At 37.6% G+C, this 25,155-nt stretch overlaps 1 protein-coding gene across 1 annotated transcript in view; it reads right to left on the bottom strand.

The window, feature by feature from the left end:
* The window catches only part of SMOC2 (SPARC related modular calcium binding 2), a 101,634-nt gene extending 76,708 nt beyond the window's left edge, over positions 1–24,926 (bottom strand). Inside the window, exons 1-4 of the mRNA XM_026844569.1 lie at positions 24,810–24,926; positions 22,927–23,098; positions 8,456–8,562; positions 7,241–7,340 (exon numbers count right to left, since the gene is read on the bottom strand). Of these exons, the coding sequence (XP_026700370.1) occupies positions 7,241–7,340; positions 8,456–8,562; positions 22,927–23,098; positions 24,810–24,926 (496 nt within the window). The remainder of the gene's footprint in view (positions 1–7,240; positions 7,341–8,455; positions 8,563–22,926; positions 23,099–24,809) is intronic.
* Between the last annotated feature and the right edge of the window lie 229 nt (positions 24,927–25,155).

Here is a 25,155-nt window from a genome sequence, read left to right as displayed (position 1 = left end):
AGATAACATTAAACACTACAAAGGCACAAGTGCAAGAACATGCTGACATGCTGCAGAGTCAACATCTCCCTCCCACACTGACCCAGCGAGGACAGGTCCTGCAGTGAGACACGTTGCCCCGGCACTAACCCCTCGCAGTCCCTTGCACAGGGCAGCACCCTTCCTATACACACAGTCTTGCCCACACCCCTCGGCTGCTCTGAAGGGCTACTTCAGCCTCTAGCCCAGTCCTGGCTCAGATTAAAAACTGTGCCTTTCTGCTTTAAATACCTCATACAAAGCCCTCCAGAAACCCTATGCTGGTGTGGAGAAGTGTGTGTGATGGGGGAGGCAGGGACAGTGCCTTATTCTGAGTTTGAGCCTGAGCTGGATGCAGAAGATGTCCCCAGAGTGGTGGCCTTTGAGAAAGGAGACAGCAGTGGTGGGAAGGGAGTTAAGAAGTTTGCAGGAGATGGGTTTTAACACATTATTCTACCAGCCTGGACTCCAACCCAACCCAGCATTCAGTCTTGATTTCAAATCATCAAGAAATGGAGAATCTACTGGTTTTCTTAGTAGTTTTTACATGAGGTAGTTGTCCTTAGAGTTTAAAATAGAAATACTTCCTTATTTCTTGCTTATGTCTCACTATTACAATTTCGATGGTTCTAACTCCTAGCTAGTTCTTATTGACATTATCTATCTCTGTTGTGTTAAAAAAAACATGTGTGAAAGTGATATTTTTCTCCCTGAAGAGCCACATGGAGTGATCAAAAATTAAAAAGCATGTCTGTGAATTCCTACCATGTAGTCTCTTATTATGTACACCTGCTTAAATGAAAAAAACCCGCATCTGACAGATGCTTGGAATTGTGTGACATATAATAATTTGGTTACCATTATTTTCTTAATGTATTTCCCTCTGGAATAACTGAATTCACTGGGTTTAAAACAAACAAACAGACCCAAACCCTGCAGCACAGTAAACCTGTTCTAAAAGGACAATTTAAATAAGAGAACCCACTAAATCATTCAGAACTGATGGTTACTTCAACATGAAGTTTAAGAAACAGGAGTCTGCCAGAGGAAAGACAGCTAGCATCACAAATTTGGCATGCTGATTTTAAATTCTCCATAAAGAAAACATGGCAATGTAGTCAGGTTGGTATGACCTTCTGAAGAATTCAGCTTTTAATACATCTTTTATATAAAAAATATTCTAGTTTAGATTTGTTTCCTTTCTTGGCAGTAGTGTATTTTTATTTTATTACATTTGAATCACCAGAAATTCAATATACATAGTGATGCATTGGTATTAATTCAGACAGGAAAAAGAATGTCATTATCATTGTAGAAATTATATCCAAGGTTATTTGGGGTAGCTTGCTCTAAACAGACTACAGTACTAATCCATGTTGTTCACTCTGACAAGGAGACAGATTCTTGGATTCACACCAGCTGAAGCCAGAAGATCTGAGCTTTTGGGTGCTTGGCTTGAATTTGGTAAGAGGCTCAGCTTGAACTCAAATAAGACGTTTCAGTTTTAGGAAATACTGCATACAAAATTACAGGTTCTTCTAATTGCACTAAATACCAGTGATCCAATTTTTCCTCAAATCTCATCCACTTAAAGTTAACTCTGTAGTTTCTCAATTTAATTTTGATGCACAGGCCTATAATTATAATTCTCATGCAAATACAGAGATTTTAGGTCTGATCCTTATCCACACTAAAGTGTTTTACACCATTTGTGAGTAGAAATGACATCTCAGCATGGGTAATGTGTGTGATGTATGACGATCATAGCCCCTTTGTGCTAAAAAGCCTGTGTAAAGCCTGCTTGACACCAGTGTTGTGTCTCTATGTACATTCACAACCACTATTACAGATTGAACTTAAAATTCAGTTTATACCTAAGTAATATAACACATTGATGAAATTTATGTAGTATTGCACAACTTAAACCAAATCTGAAAAATCTTTCCAGATTTCATTAACACCAAGATGCCTTCAGATTACTCCATCTGTATATGAAATGGTGAGAAATAATGGCTATATGATATTCATGTACAGTCAGGGAGAATTATTTTTTCTATTCTTTTGCTTTTTTCCCCCTAAATTTTGATGGAAAATTGATGGATGGAGGAAGACAGTAGCATTCACAGAAGATAACTTTATCATAATGAATCTAATTTCATTATGAAATGAATGCTCGGAAAATTACGTTCACTGGGCTAACATTAATTTTTTGTCTTAGGAAGCTAACAAAAATACTCACGTATTTTCCTACAATGGGAAATCTGTGCTCTTCACAGAGTTTCACCTGAAATTTTCAATATATGAAGCAGAAACATTTCTTGTTGTCTCCAAGCTGGAGGTAAGGAGAGGTTGTTGAGCTTGTATCATTTTTTTCTACCATTTTCTGAATATATTTAAGGTAGAAGTACTTCTAGCTTAAATTGTGATAGGAAGTCACATTTGCAAATTTCAAGGAAATTGTATCTTCAATACTCACAACTAATGCTCATATTTTCAGCTAGGCAAGAAACAGACACAGCAAATTATAACTTATCTGACCGTTAGGCAATACAATCAGCTTCCAAGTTTTCAGTGCATTGTAAACAACCAAACCACCACACAAATATATTTATGGAATGGGAGGCAGCAAGGAGGGATATTAGATTCAGCAGCATTATTTTAAAAAGGATAATTTAGTACCCTTCTAGCATGTACATTTGCTTAGCCATCTTAATTTATGATTCTGATGAATTAAAAAAAAAAAAAAAAAAAGTGAAAATAATCATGCCTTAGTTTATTGAAAACCCCACAATTCCACCCAGTTTCACTCTAACGATTTCTAAGGCACAATAAATCTTCAGGGAATGTGATGTGACTTTTTTAGTCTGTGATTTTATCACATCCATTTTCTATAGTTCTGGTCATATGTGACTGGACTTAAAAGGGAAGGTGAAAGTCTATTATTATCTAGTTTAGATAATGATTCCTGATCTCCTAATACAGAACATTTGATATATAATCATTGAATGCAGATATCAAGACATGGGAAAGTAAACTTTCTATGCTGTTCTTTATCTCACATACGGGTGTGTCGGACTCTGTATGTATAGGGGAAGTACTGTGTATGGGGACAGAGATCTAGATAATTTAAGGATGGATATTTTTCCCAGATAACAAAAGCAATATAATGTAAATTTTAAAAGTTCGTTGCCTTCGCAAATATGTTCATTTCTGTCATATTATCTGATGATAATACTATACAGACAGGAAGAGTTCTGAATTTTTAAAGGTACTTGTATTTTGGCCTTAAAAGATGATCATGCCATCCTAACTGTAAGGTAGCAAAACTGCTTCACAGAATAATAAAACATGTCTCCATACCTCTGCAATCCCACTGGCAAAAGCCTAGAGTAGTTAATAGGGCATAAAAACCCTACAATAGGCAGACACTGTATTTTCCAAGGATAATTTAACACCTGCTTCTCAATTTCTGCCCCATTTCCCAGGACGCTGTGCCTGTGGAATTTCTGCAGTTCCCTGCAGTGCTGATAACAGAGATGGGGAGCTGTAAAAATGTCTTTTTTATGTCTGGTGTTCTTTAGTGAAAGTATTGGGAAGACATTCATCATTTTTAAGGAGCTTTCTTTTTAATGCTGTCATGGGAATGTGTTTGATTTACTCTCCTTCTCACCACTGCTCCTGCAACAGTGGAGATTATTTCCATGGAGTGGAATAGCATTCTGAGATTTATCATGTGTGTTTTAGTGGTACCGAGTGTTGGTGTGGGAATAACTGGAAAGAAGTGCCTCTTGCAGGTAAAGATGTAGTAATTAAAGCAAAAGTTTTACATAAATCAGTTGGAGAGTCCTGCATCTTTTAATGCTGCTTATAACTTTCATCCTTCCACACCTTGTGTCTCTAGCAAAAAAAGACAGCTTCAATAAGAGCAACCAGAATAACACAATGAGCAAAAAATGGCTCATGCAGCTATTGTAGATAGATAAAAAATATACATGTGACGCTTTTCTGTCCCAGGACCTGAGACAACTTTAGGAAGCATTATGTTATACAGCTAACCAATATTAACAATTAGATAAACTGAGAGGCTGCTTCACCTATCCAATATCATACAGTAAATAGCATGGATAGAGGATGGAATCAGAAAACCAAACTCCTAACTGCCCCTCCTAAATTCTGCTCCATATTTCCTCTATTAAAATCCAAGTTCTTCCAGGCTGCCATGCTCTTCTTTCCTATTTCTGGATACTCATCAAAGTCAAAGGTGGTTCTACTGGGAGAAAATGAAAGGCAAGAAATTATCCCATAACTTAGGAACAGCACAGTTGTTTAGACATGTATTCAAACCTTACCTGAAATTACTGAAGAACTAACATAGATTTGAAAAGCAACACTGAACATTTTCATTAAAAAGAGAAATTTTCACACATTCCATGGTATCACATTTACTATGAGAAAATCATTACAAAAACATGATCACAATTGACTCTACCTGACATCTGGATTGTCTATGCACATTCTCCTCTAAAGGGAAAAGGTGGCAAAAGTGATCCTGGGAGAAAAAAGTCTGGTACACGCAAACTGAGAAAAATGCATAAATGTCTTTGACATGGCTATAGCATCATGTCTGCAGAATACACAGAAGCAAGCAAAAATACATAAACATGCTAGTGTCAGGGTGCTACTGCTACAGATCTGCCTGCAAAATCGAAAAATAGCAGGGTAACACCTGCAACTAGCAATGACATAGTGTATTAGACTGACTAGGAACAACAGTGTTGGAAGAAATGGCATCCCTGAAATACTGGTTAAAACAAGAGTACATCTACTCAACTTTAGTATATCCACTAATATTTTCATTGTAATTCCCGTGCATAGTGGTACTAAAGAAAAATTACAAAAGTGAATCAGCAGTGATCTGGAAAACATCAACAGTCCTTCTTGGGGAAAAAAAATCCCTCTGTTATCCTAAACAGATGGCAATTTTGCATATACACTGGGAAATGGGAGAAGGGTGCAGTCATGCTTCAGGCTTTCATTCTGCAATATAAGAGCAAAGTTTTGCCTTATTGTACCACATAACTTTCTGAGAAAATTTGTAGCTGCCTTCTCTGCTGAATTTAAAGGTTTCTCCAGACATCTTAAAACTGAGCCCCTAGTGACTACCGCTGCAAAAACCCCTAGCATTTCAAATCTACTTCCCAACTCTGCTGTAGCTGGACCTCTTTCCTGAGGGACAAAGGACAGAGTACTGATACAAGCAGGGCAGGAAATGTGCAGAGATAATCCCAAAGTATGTCATAATAATTGGAAAATTACAATCTTCCATGGAGCAAAATCAGATTCTGCATACTCACCTGGGCCCTGGAGCAGTCTATTTATCTCTGAGCTACTAAATTAAAATCAAGTGCTACTATCACGTTCTCCTTAGCACTTCTGTAAAAGTAACTTCCCTTCCCACCCCTCCAAAAATGAGCTGAAGCAGTCTAGCAGCTTATTTGCTATGCACATGAATATACCTTTGAGAGGAACTAGGATTTGGTTCCTGTAGAGATAGAATAATTCTAATATTAATCTATCATTTAACCTGGAACTACGCTGCTGTGCCTCCATAATACCGAATATAAACAATTTAAGTACAGTAACTAACTCAACAACATGTGTTGTGACATATCTGCCAAACAATTACTTGTTGAACTTTCAGCATAATCCCTTTCTCACTGATTGTCAGTGAAAGGGAGGAAGCTTCAAACTGATATTGCAGAGAAAGCAATGAAGGCATGTTTTAAGAGAAGCCCTAGCTATGAACATGAAAAAGCACCTGTACTCAAGAATACATTGAAGCACAAAAATGTTATCCTAACCATGTGTCTTCTGAAGATGTGATCCAGTTATAAACAATAACTGCACTACAATGAATGGACATTTTTTTCTATTTTAAGGCTTCCAAATATTTTGTATTATTTTTCACAGTTGACTGTTATTCCACATTGACTTTTCAGACCGGATCAAAAGAATTAGTCAGAAGAGTATTCTTTCTTGCTAAAGTTCATCTACAGGCAAGATGCATGGGAGATTCTGAAAATCATTTAAACAACATAGACCTTAAAAGTGGAATTAACTTCTTACAGGCTTTGCTGAAATTTTTTCAATGGTCTCTTCCTTTCTCCATCTATTTATTAAACACATCAATATTGTGGTTGAACGACTGAAGTAGATCAGACCAGGTGAATTCCCTCAAAGGCCTTAATCCACTTTTTTTTCAGCTTCATTTAAATTAAATGGTTAGCTTTTTAAAGCTATTTTTTCCATTCTCTGATAGAGAATGATGCTGCAACACAAACAGAAATATAATACATAGAGCTCAATTTTTTTTAGAGTTATTTCTGTGCAATTTTGTCAGTCTCAAGGAAGGTGAATAGCAATTCTGGCAGCTGTTCACACACTGGGGATTTATATTTATTATCTATGTCCATGAAACAGGGTCAGAAGCAAATTCCTAAAAAACAATGAACCTGTTAATTGTCCTTATGAAACAGCAGTACACATGGCAATGAATTTGATTTGCCAATTAATTTCTACAGACAATTATTCCATTATGTATCTTAAGGCTTTGTTTCACTTTTATTTCTCCTCTGGGTTTGGTCATTCATGGGATTTGCTGTGGGAGTTCATTCACTGGGCTATGTTACAAATCAGGACATTCACAATCTGTATTTTTTGCAGGTGTGGGTTTTTTTCTATACTCCAAATACTAAAAAGATCAAAAAGCAAAGCCCTCTGAATTTTTTTTCAATGTGTTTATGTGCAGAGAGTTTAAACATAAAGGACTACCTCATCAAGACAGGTGCATAGTTTCAGACACTGATTGACACATAAATATTGTACAAATAACCACTTCAGAAAACCTCTTCAATAGCTAGATTATAGTAAAAATGATGTAGATGGATCACAGAATCATAGTGAGGTTTAGGGTGGCAGTGACCTCAGACCTCATGCACGGCTAGTTGAAAAGCTAAACCAACTTTCTCAGAGCCATGTCCAGTTGAGTTCTGCTAATCCCCAAGGATGGGGTATCCACAGCTTCTGCCAGCACCTGCTTCTGGGATGAACCACTTTCCCAGTGAATTTTTTTTTTCCTTAAGTCTAATCAGATGCCACAGATAAACTCTACTATTCATGAGACAATGAGACACTGAGACCTGCCCAGCCAAACAAGTCTTACCAGGGCACCGGGGAGTTTTGTGGGCCACAGCAGTACCACTGATAGGACGACCATTGGGAGTGACACACCAGCAGTATCCAGTGTAACTATGGCATTGAACCTGTCGGAAACAACATGAATCACGCGCAGTTTGTCAGACATATGTCTGTTATCCCACAGCATTTATGACATAATTACAAAAGACTATTCCAGCAAACTATATTGACAAAACCTAGAATAATAAACCATAATGGTCCTAATCTCAGTCCTACATATGATTCTTTAGCATAAAGAAGAGTTTATTGCAAGCAAAGTATGGTGGGTCCTTCAGAAGCCAATGGAAGAGAAAACTATTGAAATATGCAGTTGTTTACACTCTATTTCAGAAGAGTGAGGTGCAGGTGTTATGAAAACCTCACAACAAAGTTCCTCAAGGGACACATAAACTGTTCCTGAAGCAAGCAATCTTGAGTTTTTTTCCACACAGAGAACACATTGTTCCACCCACTGAAGGAGCAGGACAGAGTGCTTCTGCCAGCATTATTCATATCCCAAGCTGTCAGAAAGGAAACTCTTGGAATTCCTCTTAGAAATCAATTGCATTATACTTCCTGAGATCCAGTATCACTTCCCTCACCATGCTTAAAATGAGAAGTCTTCTGCACACCTCCACAACTGAAATGCAGTTCAAAGGAAGCAGAAGGTGATCTTGATTGGAATTTATATCACGGGGTAAGCTTCTAACTGTGTCTCTTCTGAATTCCATGATCCAACCTAAAGTAAATTCATCTCAGACCATACGCTTGTGCAGAAATTCAGCTGAGAATAGGGAAGGATCCTGTATGATTCATGCTTTAGCACTAAGATATGGACTCTGGTCACAAGATTTCTGGTTCGAATCAGGAACAGATCAGAAATTCCAAGCATTTTACCATCTGATGACTATTCAGGGGGCTACAAGAATGACTTAGCCGTCTCAGCCTAGAAGAACAGGGAGAGTATCACATGAACAACGGTAATGTTGGCTCTTTTGCTTGCCAGCTCTGAAAAAAAAGAACAAGGACCTGGCAAAACCCATGATTTTTCCTTCCATTTTTTAACGCCAGTATTAGTACAAATTACATTTCATTTTGAGATTACTTTTGCCTTCATTACATTTGCCTCTTCTTCATCCTCTGCAAATGCACATATTCTGACTTTCTGGTCATGCAAGATACTGAATGAAAAATTGTCAACCTGACTATATGTGCCATCATCATTGCATTCTGGGATAAACACTTGTTGAAATTCCTTGCGAGCTTGTTCCTGGGTGTACTTCCTCTCAGCCACACATCTGGAAACATCTAGGGAAAGGGAGAAGATAAATCAGTTGGATGATGCAATATGAAGAAAAGATAGGTGATAATCTAAATTAAGGAAAAGGAAGAAGTCTCTGTGATTCACATAAAGAGAGTAAGAAATATAATCAGTGAAAACGTGCTATCATTTGTGTTATTTTTAAGAAAAAACAAAAACAAACAATGAAAGACAATAATTTCTGGACAATAATCCAGAACTGGGTAATGAGATGGAGAGATACCTGGAGAGACAACCTTGCTGCTCCAACTGCTGCCAAAGGGCAGAAGCCCAAACAGGATTTCTCCTATAAATTTAACACAGCAATAGCTGCCACATTGTGCCCTACAATATTCTTTCAGTGCTGACAGCAGCACCAGCTTTCTTGTGCTTCAGAAAAGGCAAAACAGGCAGCAGGAGTACAGCAGCCTTCTATTTCCTACTGTGAGTTTGCACACCATTTACTTCAGTTAGGCAGTGATTTCAGTTGTGATACAGGTGTGCCTACGAGGCTGGTAAAAAAAATAAAATAAAATATACTGTACATCACAGGGACTTGCTGGGGAGGTGATCCAGTAATAATTTTGGACATGTTTAATTCATATTATGCTAAAATTCAGTGTAACAGTTTATGATTTAGACATGGCATGAGTCAAGTCTACTACATGGTCTTTTTTTGTCCACTATGTGGTTTCTTGCACCATCTCCTGAATTACTTGGTACTGGTCTCCATCCAAGACAAAGTAGCAAAATTGACAGATTTAATTCAGTAGAGTTTCTTTTGTCTAATGAATTCTATTGTCTACTATATATACTTATTTCAATTAGGCAGACAAGGGTTGAGAAAAGACACATAACATAAGCTGCTGTACCTTTTTTCTTTTTGTTTAAAGCTGCTACAAATTCTACAAATTGCTGATGCAGAATCAATACTTCAGGATCTCCTTGAACTAAGCAATTTCAGGAGAAATGAGAATACCAGGCAAGCTTAAGGTAGTATTAATGATTTCAAGATGTGACTGGAACATCTGAATTAGAATGATCTCAAGCAAACAAGCAGAGAAATGTGCTGCTTCTGATGCCTGTTTTGTTTAAAGACTGTTTGACAGTAACTGGCTAGTTCCTTCTTAGGACTAAAACTACTGATTACCTGTGAGGCAGGGGTATTGTCATGATTCCTGAATATCTGTGCAGTTCTTAGAAAGCATGGGGACAAGCTTTATAGTCCATGCAAGTTGCACATTGAACAGAATCTGAACAGTGAGGCAATACTTTCACTCCTCCATTTGATACCAGCATATCTTGACAGCGTTTTGTCATCTAACAGTCCCCAGCAGCACACACATGAGACAGCTAAATTCCCAGTCCCCCAAGCACCCTCTCTGTGTCAGTATTATCCAGACATACACGCACAAAATCAGCATGGAAACTTGGTGCAACTGCAGAAGTCATTTGCACAGGATGAATACTTCACTGGTCATCTCTCCACCAAGTGTTAGACAACCCATCTGGCAACATTAGCATAAAAAATTCCCTGCAAGTCCTAGGCAGTCTGGTGTGGAAGTGTAGCATAATGAGGACAGAAATTGGTCCTCAGCATCTGCATCCTGAAAACAGAACTGGACCCCTTAATTCTAATTTTCTTATTGATTTTCCTTCTGGTCTTGGATTTGTGTGCACTACTTCTGTGCATTAGTTTACTCTTCTCACAGGAGCATTATATGAGAGTTCATGTTGGCAAAATGCCCAAAATACAAGTTGTTTCACTTTGAAAAAACTACGTTTCAGTCTTTTAACAACTTTATTCAATGCTTTTTCCTCAGAAGGGATATACACAGAGATGCAATTTTACCTAAAATGGACAGAAATATTCAACCATCCAGAAATATGAGGAAAAATAATAAGGAACTGAATTAATTTGTCCTCTGGTAATTTAATAAATTGTTTCATCAAAGGAAATTTATAGCCAAATTACTGTGCAGCTCAGGTAAAGTCTGTTAATGTATGCACTCCCAAAGTTTTTTGGGAAACAAAAAAATAAAGAAACATTTTTAGCAAGCTTTGGTGTCGTAAGCCTTCTTCTGAGCATGGTTTGGTTATACAGTACTTAATAACATGTGGTTTTAATGTAGCTAGTGTTTTAACTGAAAATAAATCACTCCTTTGTTGGACCTCTGTCCTCGTTTTTCTAGAATGACATGTGGTTTAAATGTCTAAAAGGAAAAGTGATATAAATTCCATCACATAAGGTCTCTGGTATAGTACCAGTAGGGTTGTAAATTATCTCCAATATTTGAATTATCACAAAAACATGCCAAAGAGAAAGATAAGTTCTCCAAAACTGTCCACCACTTGTTCCTAAACAACCCAATGCTCTAAAGGCCTTCTATTTGTGCATGATCTAATATGCTTTAAAATCAACAATGACCAAATTTAGTGGAATTTAAAATTCACGTTCGAAGCCTTATTTTGTATTATATAACCATGGAAACATTTTAAAGCTGTTGGGCATTACTGTGGTTCAGTATACCCAAAATAAACTCACGAGGAGTATCTCTTATCGAGTTAAGCATCTGAAACTGTGTATAGTCAAAATATTATTCCCAGTTCTGTTTTTTTTATTTCACCAAGGTATTACCATAGGGGAATAACTATGACACAGAGGTATGTTCCAAACCTGATAGAAGAAATGTATTAGGGTGGTCCAGATAAAAAGACATATAAAAACATTCTTCCTCAGAATATTAATGAATATTAGATTATTAATTCAGAAGAGCTGAATTCCTTCCAAATAAAACATCGCTGAAGCCAAAAGAAGTTATAATATTTTTTATAATAAATGTGTAAGATTACACCATCTGAGCATCTGCCTCTGTGTCTTGGTCGCAATACCTTCTAAATCTACTGTGCAATTTCAAACAAATTTTCCAAAGGAAAAGAAGAATTCAACAGATTTAAGTGCTGGACATATATGTAAAATAACATCTGAAAAAGGGCAAGAAGATTAATTCTTGCCATGACTGGGAGAAAGGCTGAAACAAGAGGTATCAGATTAGAGACAGATGTAGGGAAAACTTAAAGCTCCTAACAGGCAAAAGTCAGTGATGGGTAAGATCCTAATCCACAAGAAAATGAACCTTCCACAAGGTCAGTGCTCACATTTACTCAGCGAAGCCAAATATGGGACACTGTGCGAATTCCTGTGAGTACACCCAGACAATACTTGTCTACAGGCCCCTCTGTGCACCTTGCACAAGTGTAACTAATAAATATGACTCACATGAATATCAAAGTAGGAGGATGAGTTTAGGTTTAAGTGCCTTGCCAGAAGGAGGTTTATAGGAGTAATATATAGGAACTAAGGGGATACCAGTGAAGTCTCTCACATACAGATTCAACTTTCCTCTTTATCTAGAACAGAAATAATTCAGATCAGGATGGACCCTACTTATTTTGAAACGAAGACTGAGAATGAAGAGTGGTGGGACTTGCCTGGTACCTCTGTGCTGATTAATCAGCTCACAGCTTTGATTTTGACCATCATGGATCCCGACCAAAGCAGGCCAAACTATTTTGGGGTGAACAGTGTCACACTGGTGACAAGCAACATGAGAGCAGAGGAGGCTCCAAGTCTGCAAAGTGTTGGAAGGATGAAAAGCACTGTGCAACACTGTGCATCACAGGAACAAGTCAGCCTTGTTTTCCTCTTGTTATATTGGATATTTAGCTCTAAAGAAAAAAAAAACTTATTTATTTTTAATCTGTTTTTGTTTAAAATTTTGGAATCACCTAGCAGAAAAATAAGGGGCTTGAAACTGTTACTGATTTCTGACTAAAATTTCACTATAGTTTATTTCTCTCCCTAGCTTAAGTATTAATAAGGGAGCCATCAGGCTCAAACTGGAATCTGATATATGACCTGGTGAAAAGTTTGTTTGGTTCTAAGGCTTCTAAAAGGCTGGCTGAAATGAGGCCTTATTTACCTATACAAATTAAAAACGTAATTTTGCAGATATATATGCCCAGCTGTAATTTTGAATTTTGTCAATGACTCAGCAAGACTTTATCCTCTCAACTCCAGGTAGATGAGCTTTTACATCCTAGTAGCTTGCTGGGAAAAAAATTCTCCTGGCATAGAAACTGAGCATGAAGATGCATGAGCTTACTTAAATTTGCTCGCTTGGACTGTATTTGTCAAACTGGATTGGTAAAATGCTCAACACATTTTAGCACAGTATGTTGACCAGTGTTTGACTGTACCACTGTGACTTAGCACCAGGATTGCAAAGGGAGCTAGAGGTTTAAGACAAATACGTCTTAATAAAATACCTGAAGACAAAAATGGATGCATGGCAGTGGACAGAAATACACCGAATTGAGGAGAACACAGTGTTGTAGCTTTTGGGGCATGTCTTTTTGAATTGCCCTGGTGACAACTCTGGCTTCCAGATGAGACTAGTGTCTGGAAGGCACTGGTGGAATATAAAGCCATCTTAATCCTGCACTAAACTTCTATACGCAACAAGGAAGACTTTCACCTATGAAGTGAAGTAGTACCAGTACACTGCTGCAAGATTCAGAACCAGATTCTGTCACACATGACACCTGGGAGCACAGGACTTCTTCCTGCAATAGCACTGAAGTTAATAGGAAAGTGCAGTACCCAAGGAAATTCTGGAGACAGAATTGGCCTCACAAACAGCACTTGGAACTAATCTCATTTTATACCTTATTTCCACCAGTACAGCACCAAAATCACTGAGCTTCAGGAAGAAACTATCCATCAACTTCAACTCTGCTGCTAATCCTTGAATAATATATCACACAGAGAGAAGTTTATTACCGTAAAGTAGAAGTTTATCTTTAAAACAATGACACAAACTCATCAAGGGTGTAAACACCATCTCTAAAGTGACATTTAATGCAATTGAATTTACAGCAACTTTGGGGCTCCACAGGGAGATCTAACCCAGATTCTCTCATGGAAAAGTAAACAGCTTGCCAAAAGAAAAGATAAATCTCCTGTAAAGATTTTGATTTAGTTCATCTGGTATTTCTTGGTTTGCTATATTTCAGTAAGAATAAAAGTACCTTTCCCGGTCCCAATACACTGAGCAGACTTTGCTTGTTTTCAGAGAGATTACTGTGTGTGACATGGGCTTGTTATGTATATATGCATAAAATACACTTCACAGATTATTTAGTTATTTTTATAGATGGAATATCCCGCTGAACAGATCAGAAACATTTACCACTTTGTTAAAACTACTTATAAAGTGGTTAAACTTAATCGTTTGAAGAAAAAGTTCCCTTGAGGGCTTTCCACAGATACTTAGCTGTTCTTACGCTAAAGAGAAAGCTTTTCTAAAGTCACATAGATGTGACTAAAGATAAAATAAGGGTGTTCTAATAAATTTAGAACAAGCAGACCTATATAGACACACAGAATCCAAACACCTCTCACTGTTTCTCTGTAGGTTTCCCTTATTGCCCCTCCATTATGCCAGAATACCTATATATGCTTACTCGTCCTTATATTTAGAAATACACAGTACAACAAGCTGTTTAAAGTTACCTATCCACCTGAGCACTTCACTAAATTGTCCTTAAACAGAACCAGAATTTTTTTTCTACTTCTGTGTTTCTTTCCTACTGCCATACCCTTTTGCTAACTGGCAGTGCTCTAATTCAAAAGGTCTTAATTTGTAGTTAATTTAGCACAAAAATGTTTTATTCAGAGCACAAAACACCCTTTGGTTTATATGGCATAAACTACTCATAACATCAACATTTTCTGTCATATTTGGCCTAGATCAACATATATTGCAAAGAACTGATTATGTCTACCAAAAAAAGCATATAAATAGCTGTAGCCTCAAATGATAGGAAACACATAGCAAGCTATACGTGCTCAAAGTTTCAGTTTCAAAGATGTAGAGATTATTAGCCTCTTGGGTTGGAAAGGATGTCAGCACAGACATTTAGTCCAACACAGCCATAAAATAAAGACTTGGTGCTTCGTGACAAGGGCTGGCCAACTCTCTCACTATTTATTTTTATTGCTGCATTCTGGATTCAAACAACACAGCAGAGCAGTCTTAACCTAAATTCTCCTCTATTGGCATCTAAGAGGCAGGCAGTGTGGGGTTTCTTTGTTGTTTTCTTTTTTTTTTTTTTTTTCTTTTCACATTTTGCAACCACCCAGCAATTTAGATAGCTAAGCTTTAAGATAAAATAAGGAATGTTGTGCTGGACTGCTTCTTGGCACAACAATCTTTCTCTCGATTTGCTAACAGTCACATCTGGAGAGATGCAGTCTGACTAGAACTGAATCAATTACTTGTAAGAAAAACTAAAGCTACAGATTTCTTATTTTTTACATACCAAAGGCCAGACTAGGTTTTCTGAGAAGAACAGAGATATGGTAAAGAGTTTGGAGAAGTCTAATATGGGCCAATTTAGAATTCTGAAAAGGCTTGAAACTATTTGTGTTTCCTCATCTTCACTGCAGTACTAGTGCTTTAGTACTTCACTTGCTTTAAGATGTTCCTTCTATATCAAACTTGAAACTTAAATTGAAAATACATGAGCAGCAATGAAAAGAAAACTCACAAAATTAAAAAAAGATTACTTTCATACAATTGCACTAGTGTACATTTGATTCTAAAAAGATACCTTTTTTGTGCCTTGTTTCTGTGCAGTCTGTCTTTGACAAATTCTGCTTGGATAAATATCAAGAAAAAATGAGTATTTTAAAAAGAGATTAATTCCACCTCCACCAAATTGTGGATACTATTTCAGTGTTATTTGTCCTGTGTTCCACGTACCAGTAGACACATTTAAAAGAGCAAAGGATTTTCAACAAGAAATATTCCAAATGTACTTAAAAATTTAACCACCTCCATTAAATACCTACTAGAAAGTATAATCAGAAGATAACTCCTCTTGATTTCAAAGATTACATAAATTATAATTTCTGAACGTAACCTTTTGTTCACCAAGATGTCGAATAATTTGTTTTTCAAATTTAACACTTTTATTACAATAGCTTGATACATAACAGCTTGACACATAACATAAATGAAGACTCAAAAAAAAATGAGGTTGGGGCTGAAGAGTGTATCAGGCTTGCCAGCATTACAGTTTGGAAAGTTGCAGACATCCTACCAATTAAACATGATGTCTACAGTGAGAAAATATGTCTGAAAAGGGAGGAGACAGCTCCTAGCTAAAAGTATTTTAAGATGAAAATTTGCCCTATAATCAATTTTTTCCCAGAAGGTTCATTTTCAGAAAAACCCAAACTGATACCCCTTCTCAAGATACTCTCATTTTAATACAATTTTTTCCCAAATAATAGAAAAACCCTGCATTCCTCTTTTTTTTTTTTTTTTTTCCTCGTAAAAGATGAGAAAAAAAGAAAAGGCACAGGAACAAAGGGAGAGGTGAAGACAGGTGAAAACTGTTCTGCTTTCAATCTGCAGACTGTGCAAACTCTCAGTGTGTGTTCAAGATTATTCTGTAGACTGACACCTTGATCTGGTCTCACTTTCACTCATTTCATTTCAGAAAAGAACCAAACCTACTCACTACATCATTCTCTCTCCAAACTAAGCATCTTGGGAGCACATCCTGCCTCCCACAGGCAGCTCACAGGGCTGCCCCCACAGCATCAGGTGGACCCAGCAAACCAACGTCCCTGCCCACACTCCGATGTAAGAGATGTGCTCAGGCACTGTGAGTGCACATCCAGCTCACACCCAGCCCACTGAGGACAGTCTGCATGGGAAGACAGGATAAGGTATGCACTCAGAAACCATATCCAGCATTTACAACCCAGTTCTTCAGCTAGGAGCCAACAGTAACATTTCCCCAAAGGCTGCTTAGATTCATGAATTATGGGACCAAGATTAATTTACGAGCCCAAAAGAGCTACTGCCCAGTGATGTCTCCTTTCTCTTCAGAAAGGGACAATCCTATCAGCACGTTTATCCAAGGAAATAAATGTACCTTAATTCATATAATTTCAAATTATTTAAGCACGTCCTTAATTCATTCATTAACTCCCTGTACTAATACCTCAAATGAGTGAAACTGATCACTACTGCTGAAAGCCCCATTTTAATGAAAAAAATGCTGAGTGTTTCTCTCTTTAAGGAAAGTAAACAGAAAATAGTAAATTACCTCTTTATGGGAAATTCCATTCATATTTTGATGTGCTTCAGTTCTTTATATGAATTGTGAGAACGAAGATACTACCTTTTGTTATGTCTATGATAGCCCATAAAAGTATGGCATTTTTAAACAGCCAGGCTCTTTAAGATACCATAAATGAATTAAGCTAAACATGAGCTATCTAGGGTTTCCAATGGAGAAAGGGGATCTACGTAGTTATAGAATAACAATGACACTACTTGTGTGACGGCTCTCCTTGGTGTGCTCATGAAGCAGCAAGGTCCTGCTGGGGCCACCTCTGCAAACACTGAATACATACTCTGAGTGCCAGCCAGACTAAATGCCAAGCCACTCATGAATTAAATATCACTCTGTATAAAGCTCCTTGCATTACCATTTTGAGTATGGACTGCTCAGAGATGTGTCCCAAGTCCAGTTTAACAATTGCCTGTAAACCCAGGTTGCTGCCATGTGATGAGAGTGAAATAAGGAAAAGTGATGCAAGTTGTCAGTTTAAATTTGATAGCGATCAACAAATTGTATCAAACCTCCAGCCCTCATTAGAGAAGTCTTATTTTAGTGAAGTATTGGTAGAGAAGCCATGATATCCAAACACCTCACCATTTCAAGAACACTATGTTAGGGCAGAGGTACACTCGCAGGACTGTACTTGTGAATTTGTTTTTTGTTCATCACAATGTCAGAATACCAAATATTTTTACTGAGTCATTTGCTCAATACATTTGGAATATTAGTCTCCAATGCCCCAGTTATGGGCCTGGTACATTCACTTAAAAACAAAATGAGAAAGGGAACAAGTATTCTTAAGGTTATTTAAGGAACAAGAGAAAAAGAAGAAAAAGCAAAAGTATTTCTGAGTGCATTATCCTGCACTGCTTGCAGACCACTTTCAGGGCAAACTCTAATTAAATCAAGTAATGAACTCCTCTTAGCTAAAAGTGACATCTCCATGGGATATAGAGGCTTTGTAGTTCAGCTGAAACACTTCCAGTAGCACAGACATCCAAAATTCAGTCACAACATTGCACATGCTCTTCAGCTTCCTCCTGACAAGCTGCCTAAATCTCGGCAAACATTCATATAAAAAGCTTAAATGCTTAATTAAAGTTCAAACTATCCCAGTGAACCACAATGCTGCCTGTTCCAATTCACCCTTACACCATTAGTAAAACTGATTGATCTGCTGCTGGCCAGTAGTCACTGTTCGTTTGATGGTCCTTTAGAGAGAAAAACTGTGATACCTCCACTAGACACTCCTGTTACAGGTTATTTCTCACTTTGAACAAGACTTTCTACACTTGAGACCTGAAGTTGCCAAGGTGGAAGATGAAAAGCTGTCCAATGGGAATGGTGTTATTCAAAGTTTCTGAACTCTGAAAAACTCCATTAATCCCTTAGAAAATCTTCCACTAACCTAGATAGGACTAAAGCTTGTTGTCATGTCAAAAAAAAAGGCAGTTTCACTGAAAAAACCTTCAATCCCACTCGCCTCCACCCAGCATCATAATTTTAGGTTTCAAAGTTAATACACACTATTTACCGTCAGAGAAAACTGCTTAAAAAGCCTAAATTATTTGAAAACTTATGAAGGAAAATATGAGTTCACATTTTCAAAGTTCATGGGAAAAAACCTATTCAATAGTGGAAAATAAATAGGGTAGCAAGCCTGACAGATTTTAGCATAGGTGAAACTGATAGGAGTCTGCAGAAATTACTTGAAGCATTCTCTCTTTTTTTTTTTTTTTTTTAATTTATAATGTAAAATTTTCGTGACAATAAAAAACTGGAATTTTCTTTGCACTGTCATTCTACAGTAATATGACAATTTTAGATTAATTTTGAACAGTTAACAAAGAAAAAAAAAAACACAGACCTCTTCTTATTGGATATACTAGATGCTCCTTTAATAAAAAAAAAAAAAAAAAAAAATTTGTTTCAGATAGTTTCATCTATCATGATTTGTGACAGACATTTAGGCTTACATTAGGCTTATTTGTAAGATAAAGAAGGAGATCCTTACTTAGCAATGCATCTCCCATTACATAAGGGGAAGACCCTTTTAGCTGATGTCTTGTGCACTTCAGTTTTCTACAAGCACAGCTTTTTGGTGTAACCTATACTGTGTTCCGAATCATGTAAAATCTCCATTAAATGTAAAACTGTAGCTACTGTCCCTACGGGAGACTGTAGTGCTCGGTAACAATTCCTACTCATAATGTGCAACTGCATCATTCAGAGATACAAATTAAATGGGCTTTTATCTTTTTTAGAATAAAGCTTTTTTTAACTATTATTTTTTCTGTAAACATGGTACTTCTGCATGATTGGTCTTTTTTCAGGACTAAGAAACTTCAACTTGTACTTTTTGCCTGCAGTAACAAGGAGTATCAAAGGCTCAGTTCAGTAAGTTACAAAGCCTTCCTGTGTGACATCCCGAGCTCTCCTGTCCCACTCTCACCAGCTGTAGTGGAAGGAATAAGGCTGAGCGCTAAAGGACTTCTGCCTGAGTTTGTATTAGTCATAGGAATAAATCTACCCTTACATGTGTCAGGGAAGTCCTGTAAGAGTAGTTAAGACTCAGTTCTCAGATTGAACAGCATTAACCCCCTATAAGACTGTTGCTCTGTGCATGCTGCCTGCTGGGAACAGTCCCTGGCCCGTCTAACCCCTGGGCCATGTGGATACAGTCCTCGGGAAAGCGCTACCTGGCCCATGCTCAAAATGGAACAGAGAGCACTCTGCCAGCTCACCTGTGTAGGCAGCCATACTGTGTCCTGGCACTGCTTAATCAATTAGCATAGACAAAGCCTCTGTGTCTTTCTGACCAGTTTAAAAGCAATCATAGTGCTTTTTCCACTTCTTGTATGTTTTCTTTCGTTCTCTGTGCTAGGCCAGATGAACTATGACACATTTGTGTGTGCATAGAGTGGGTCCCCACCACAGGTGATATTTTAACAGGCTCCCAAACACAAATAATATTTCTCAACTGTCAACATACTTTTATTTATTAGATTTATAATCCTGTTGCACAGTAAACATCTGCATCAAGCAAGCGGAAAATCTCCAGAACTTCAGAGTTTAGATTTTGTTTGAAAAAGTATCCAAAAATGTGGATGTCCATTTACAGTGTACACAGATTATTTGAGACCTTTCAAACTGCAAAAGCAGGCTGGAAATTTTATGAGATTGTAGCTTCTTACAGCATTTCCAAGCTTAGCAATGGATTCCAGCACTGCCTGGTAGTGGACTGCAAAAAAAAAAAAAAAAAACCTACTATAAAACTTTGTAATGTCTTCAGAAAAACTCACTATTAGAACAATCTATTTTGATGCTTATTTTGTCAAAGATTAGTTGTTTTTCGGAGCGGAGGGGAAGGTTCAATGTTCATTCATTTTCAGATTTGTTTAAGATGTTTTGATCTCTGCTGCAGCCATCAAGAACTAGAAGGACAGGAGTGCAAGAAAAGCAAATGGTTTAAATTCTGCCAGTTTTCTGTCTTTCAGTTTCAAGATCCAGGATCTAAAAATGGTTTCCTTTGCAATGCTAAAAAAATACCTGGGCTGAGCACTGTTTCTGTGAATGAAACTCGAATCAAGAAAGGAAAGAAAACATATTTAAAGCAAACTATCCCTTTGTAATTTTGCTATTTAAGTGATCAAACCCAAACAGATGAGATAAATGTTGAGAATAGGTGAAGAGGAGAAAAAATAGTCAATCTAAATTTGGCTTTCTCAGAGAAAAAGACACAGAGAAAGCAGCCATCATTGTGGCAGTGGTTCAAGCTCCCTTATAGATGTAAAACAAATCACAGTTCTGAATATATAGACAAGAAAAGATGGACTCAAAGTTATTCCAAAAGGTTGTAGACATAAACTGTCAAGGTGTTCAAATTTCTAGTGAACAGACAACTGAACAAAAAGCTGCTCACCATATTTTCAACTAATTAAAATGGTATCTGAAAGTATTTAATTTTCAGGCAAGGTATCTGTGAGGTAAACAGGGATTTTTACCTGAGAAGAACACAGGAGGAGACAGACACACACCTAAGTCTTTTCCAATCAATGATGGATCAATACCAGACACAGATGAAAAGTTGTGAATCCTATACCACAAATTATCTCTTTTCTCCCTTCATAACTTCCACATACAAACATGCATGTTTCTCTCCCTTTTTCCCACATTAGCAACCTCAAAACTTGCTTCAAAACTAATGTTTAAATGGGGGGTAGGGATGGGGTATCTGTTTTTTGGGGGGATAGATGAACACTTCCAAAGGATTTGCTTTCATTCCATGTTCTGAAACCTTGAAATGTGCCCTGAAATGGAACAATCACCTTTTGGTTAGCCCTACTAAAACAACCCTCTTCTCTCTGGTCAAGCATCACCTGCAACAACAAAGTTCACCACTCAAAAGCAACCAGTTCAAAAGAGGTATTAATCTGAGGACTTCCTTAGCTCTTTCAGAAGAATGTTTGATGGGACTATCAAAAGTAGCTCTAGCAGTGCTAAAACTGAAACTGCAGGTAGGCCAACAAATCATCTTTTTCTTCTCTAAAACTTGTTTTTACAGCTTAAAATATTTCTGATGATTGCAGCCATGGGTAGGAATAAAGAAACTGGTCACTTTAACATTTAAGACTGATTTGACTGAATGAGAAGTACTATGAAAATGTAAAATTAAGTGCATTGGTCTTTTGCTGATAATGACCAAGTATATTATTAGCAATCATATGTCTATTGTTAATCAAAGGAAAAAATATTTAAACATTAAATTGATGTTTGCATTCATTTAATTGAAAGATTAAAAACATCTGATTGATGAGGGCACGATGTATGTTTACTATTAGCAATACTTAAGCTGCCTAAAGTGTCTAATTCCAAGTCTACAATTGTACTGACACACTATTTATTCATTAATAAATAGCAGAAGAGCACTTCTCCAAGTTGTAGTTACTAACTGCAGAAGAATTTGTCAGCATTGCTGATGACACCTTTAGTAGGGCAATTCAACACATCTTTATGGAAAAAATTTCTTGCAGATAACATTGTCAATATGGTAAGAAATAAAAACAATAAAGAAAAACACTCAAAACTAATTTCCATAAAACTATATAATGGTCTCATGTATAAAATGAACAAATATAAAGTGAACAATAATTCCCTCTGTTGTTCATGAGTGTAACAAAAGCTTTGGCTCAGGTAGCTTCATTACATTATCCTTGTTCACAAAAGTAAATAGATCCATCAGCTAATACAATGGCTCATTATGAAGGGGGTGAAGAACGAGCATAGTATTTCATCTAGGCAGAAGATGAGACAGAATATCTCTTTGAAGCAGTCTTGATGCTTCAGAGGTTTGCTGGAGCTAATGGAGAGAGATGATGTGGAAAATTGCCTCCTAGAGGTTGAATCGGTGTGGTCCCCGGGGCTTTCTTCCCCCCTCCCTCCCCCCTCTTCTGGACAGAGAGAAAGGGAAAGTAAATCTTTATGACCACTGCTATTCTTACACTTTAGAAAGATCATTGTGTTGGGAATCACCCTACACTTCAGTAAGGAACTGCATTCTCTAGCACCAGGCTACTCTAAAAGTGAAAAGATTTGGCTGTGAATATAAGTATTGGAACTGAAGTGCTAGGCTTTGCATGCCACTCAGTTTCTCTAAACAGAGATCAGAAGAGTGGACGATGTAGGTAAGAATGGCCTGTGAGGGCTCTAAACATTATAACCCTTTTTTTTTCCCCTCTTGTCCGTCCCCCTCCCTCCCCCCCGCCCCCCCTCCCCACTAAAATTATTGCAGTTAGGAAACACAAGACTGAATTTGACCATCTCTAACTCAAAATACCAAGCTGCATTAGACAAGAAACCTCAGGAGATAATCTTGAGTTACTCTGAGCCTGCCAGTGATATGGTCCTTCAGAACAAAGACCTAGCCTTGCAATTTGCTTAACATTGACTTATTATAGTGTAAATGGGTGGAGGGTCATATTTCTGCTGATGGATAAAGATTAATTTATGTAACATATTGTTATAGAATTAACAGTACCAATTCCATCTTACTTGCTTTTAGAAAACCCTTCAAGTAGAGCACTATCAGTTTGCAATACTAAGACATTTTCAAATATAATTTAAAGTCTATTATTTTTCATTATGGTCAATAGAAATTTTTATTTGCTCACCTTTACAGTTGCCCCGGTAGGCTATTTCCAGCTGAGGGTCTTTGCATTTTGCTCGCTGAAATTCACACCGGGACAGAAAAGTTCTTCCGTCAGATGCACAGAGTGATTTCTGAGGGGAACCTGCACAGTCCAGGCTGCATTCTCTGTCTTTGTCTTGGTCCACTCTCAAAAACTAGAAAAAATAAATTAATGCTGTAGGAATGCTATTCTCATGAGAAAACTGCTCTCTGATCCCCTTCCCCAGGGAAGACATGCAAATATTACGCAAAACTGAAAAGAAAGCTCTGCCTTTTTTAGCCTGTTTAAATACTCGCTGATTCATCATATCTGGGGTTATTCAGCTGCTCCTTTGAAATGGTAGTGATTACAACATTTCTGTAATATACACTAAGTCCACTATCACAATTAAGAAATCTCAGAATCTCCTTCGATCATTATGAAGCTGAAAACAGTGGTTTGGAGTCTGCAGAGCAATAATGGTGATGGCAGAAATGTCCTTGCATCAGTGTGGGTCACCTGTGGGTTACAGTACTTTTTTCTGGAGAAGCACAGGGCAGTTCATGTCCTCCTCTCAAAATGGAAAGCCCTGCAAGGCCCCTGCTATTCAAATCCTGTCAGTTCCACTCATTGCACCACATATTCTCCCTTTCTCAGAAATTCCATCTCATCTCCTCCAGAAGACAGTGAGTGGGTATAGGCTGACAGAAGCATTTTAGGTTGTTCCCATTATGAATTTCAACAAATGCTCCTCCTAGTCCTGCCATGAAGCAACATTGAACCAGGTCTAATTGTTCACCCCTCCACCCCCAAGACTGCAGGCAAGGCTCATGAGTTTGGCATCATCTTTGGCACTGTGAAAAGCAGGAGCTGCTCAGCCTGAAACACGCTGCCAAAATAATAATCAGTTCTGATGCCACTGCATGTCAGACAAAAAAACAGACAAAACCAAAGACAGTGCTTTGCCTTCTGAGCTCCTGAAAAGCAGGGACTAGGGAGGAGGTGGATTCAGTAAGGCCTAGGATTAATTTCTCTATCCTTTTGATGTTTCTGAATAAGCACAAAATTAAGCAAGGCATATAGCTACCAGGAGATAATAATTCTCCTGAGTATTAAGAGGCACCTGAGGAAAGGTTTTCATCCTGCTGAAGCACTAGTTTCACTGGTGTTACTTCATCATCATAAACCTTGGGTACAGAAAATTTTGAACTTCAGATCAGAAACTGAGACTACTAGAAGGTCAATTTCAAGAAAAAAAATAGGACAAATGTAGTATTTGAGCAAGAAAGAGTAGCACTAGTTAAAAAATTCGGAAAACATTTGCTACATATAGCTTCCCTGCATTTTATTACAGAAAAAAAATGTATAGAGTCATAAATCTCCTTAATCTTCATACTTAAACTGTGGTCTATTTGCATTTCCTGTCACTTAACATGAAGAAATACAGATGTACTTCTGAAGAGTATGCCTGAAAATGGAAAGACAATCTCAAAGGTATTGCTTTAAAATAATAGTCATTTGGTTGGATTTTGACCAGAATTTTTATATTTTAGTGGTACAGTAACATAAAAAGGAAAGCTTCCTTTTCCCAACGTTTTAGAGCAATTTTTCATTTTTAATAACAATTAGCATCAGAAGCAAATTACTTGCAAATTACTCACAAATTACACACAAACCCCAAATCTTTCTTCCTGGAATTTAGCTATAGAGCTTCAAAGTGGAGAAGAGATGTTTCTTTTCCCCCCATTTTGGTGCTATTTTGTAGATCTTTCTTGCTGACAGAAATTAATAATTAGCTGAGATGAATGGGAAGTGAGGAAAATTAAAGTCATCTCCCTTTACCTGCAAAATGAGCAACAGTAAAGACAGGATCCCATGATGCTGACCAAATTATGCCAGTGTCCAGGGCCCGCCAAGGTGCCCTGACGAGCTGGAAGAAGGGGAGTCCCAGTGGCGTCTTCAAAGCCTCCCTTTCTTGCCTGGGAGGCATATGGAAGTTTCATGGTTTAGACCTAGCTAAGACTGTGAAAAGGACTTTTCAAGGAAAAATGGACTACACAGGGCCTCTGGAAGAAAATCTAGATCCAGTCCTCTGCTCTGCCTCAGTCTTCCCCTGTGGATTTGGCAGTGGCAAATCAAGTGATCCCTCTCTTCCTATTTTATAAAGAAAGGATTTGAGTACAGCCTTTCTGTGTGTATAAGACTACCCCTCTGTAATGGCTAGGCACTTTG

The sequence above is a fragment of the Athene cunicularia genome (genome assembly GCF_003259725.1).
Source record: "Athene cunicularia isolate RWA chromosome 3 unlocalized genomic scaffold, athCun1 chr3_part1, whole genome shotgun sequence".
Taxonomy (NCBI): domain Eukaryota; kingdom Metazoa; phylum Chordata; class Aves; order Strigiformes; family Strigidae; genus Athene; species Athene cunicularia.
Note: the sequence above shows the minus strand (reverse complement) of the source record. Positions and strands in the feature narration are given on the sequence as shown.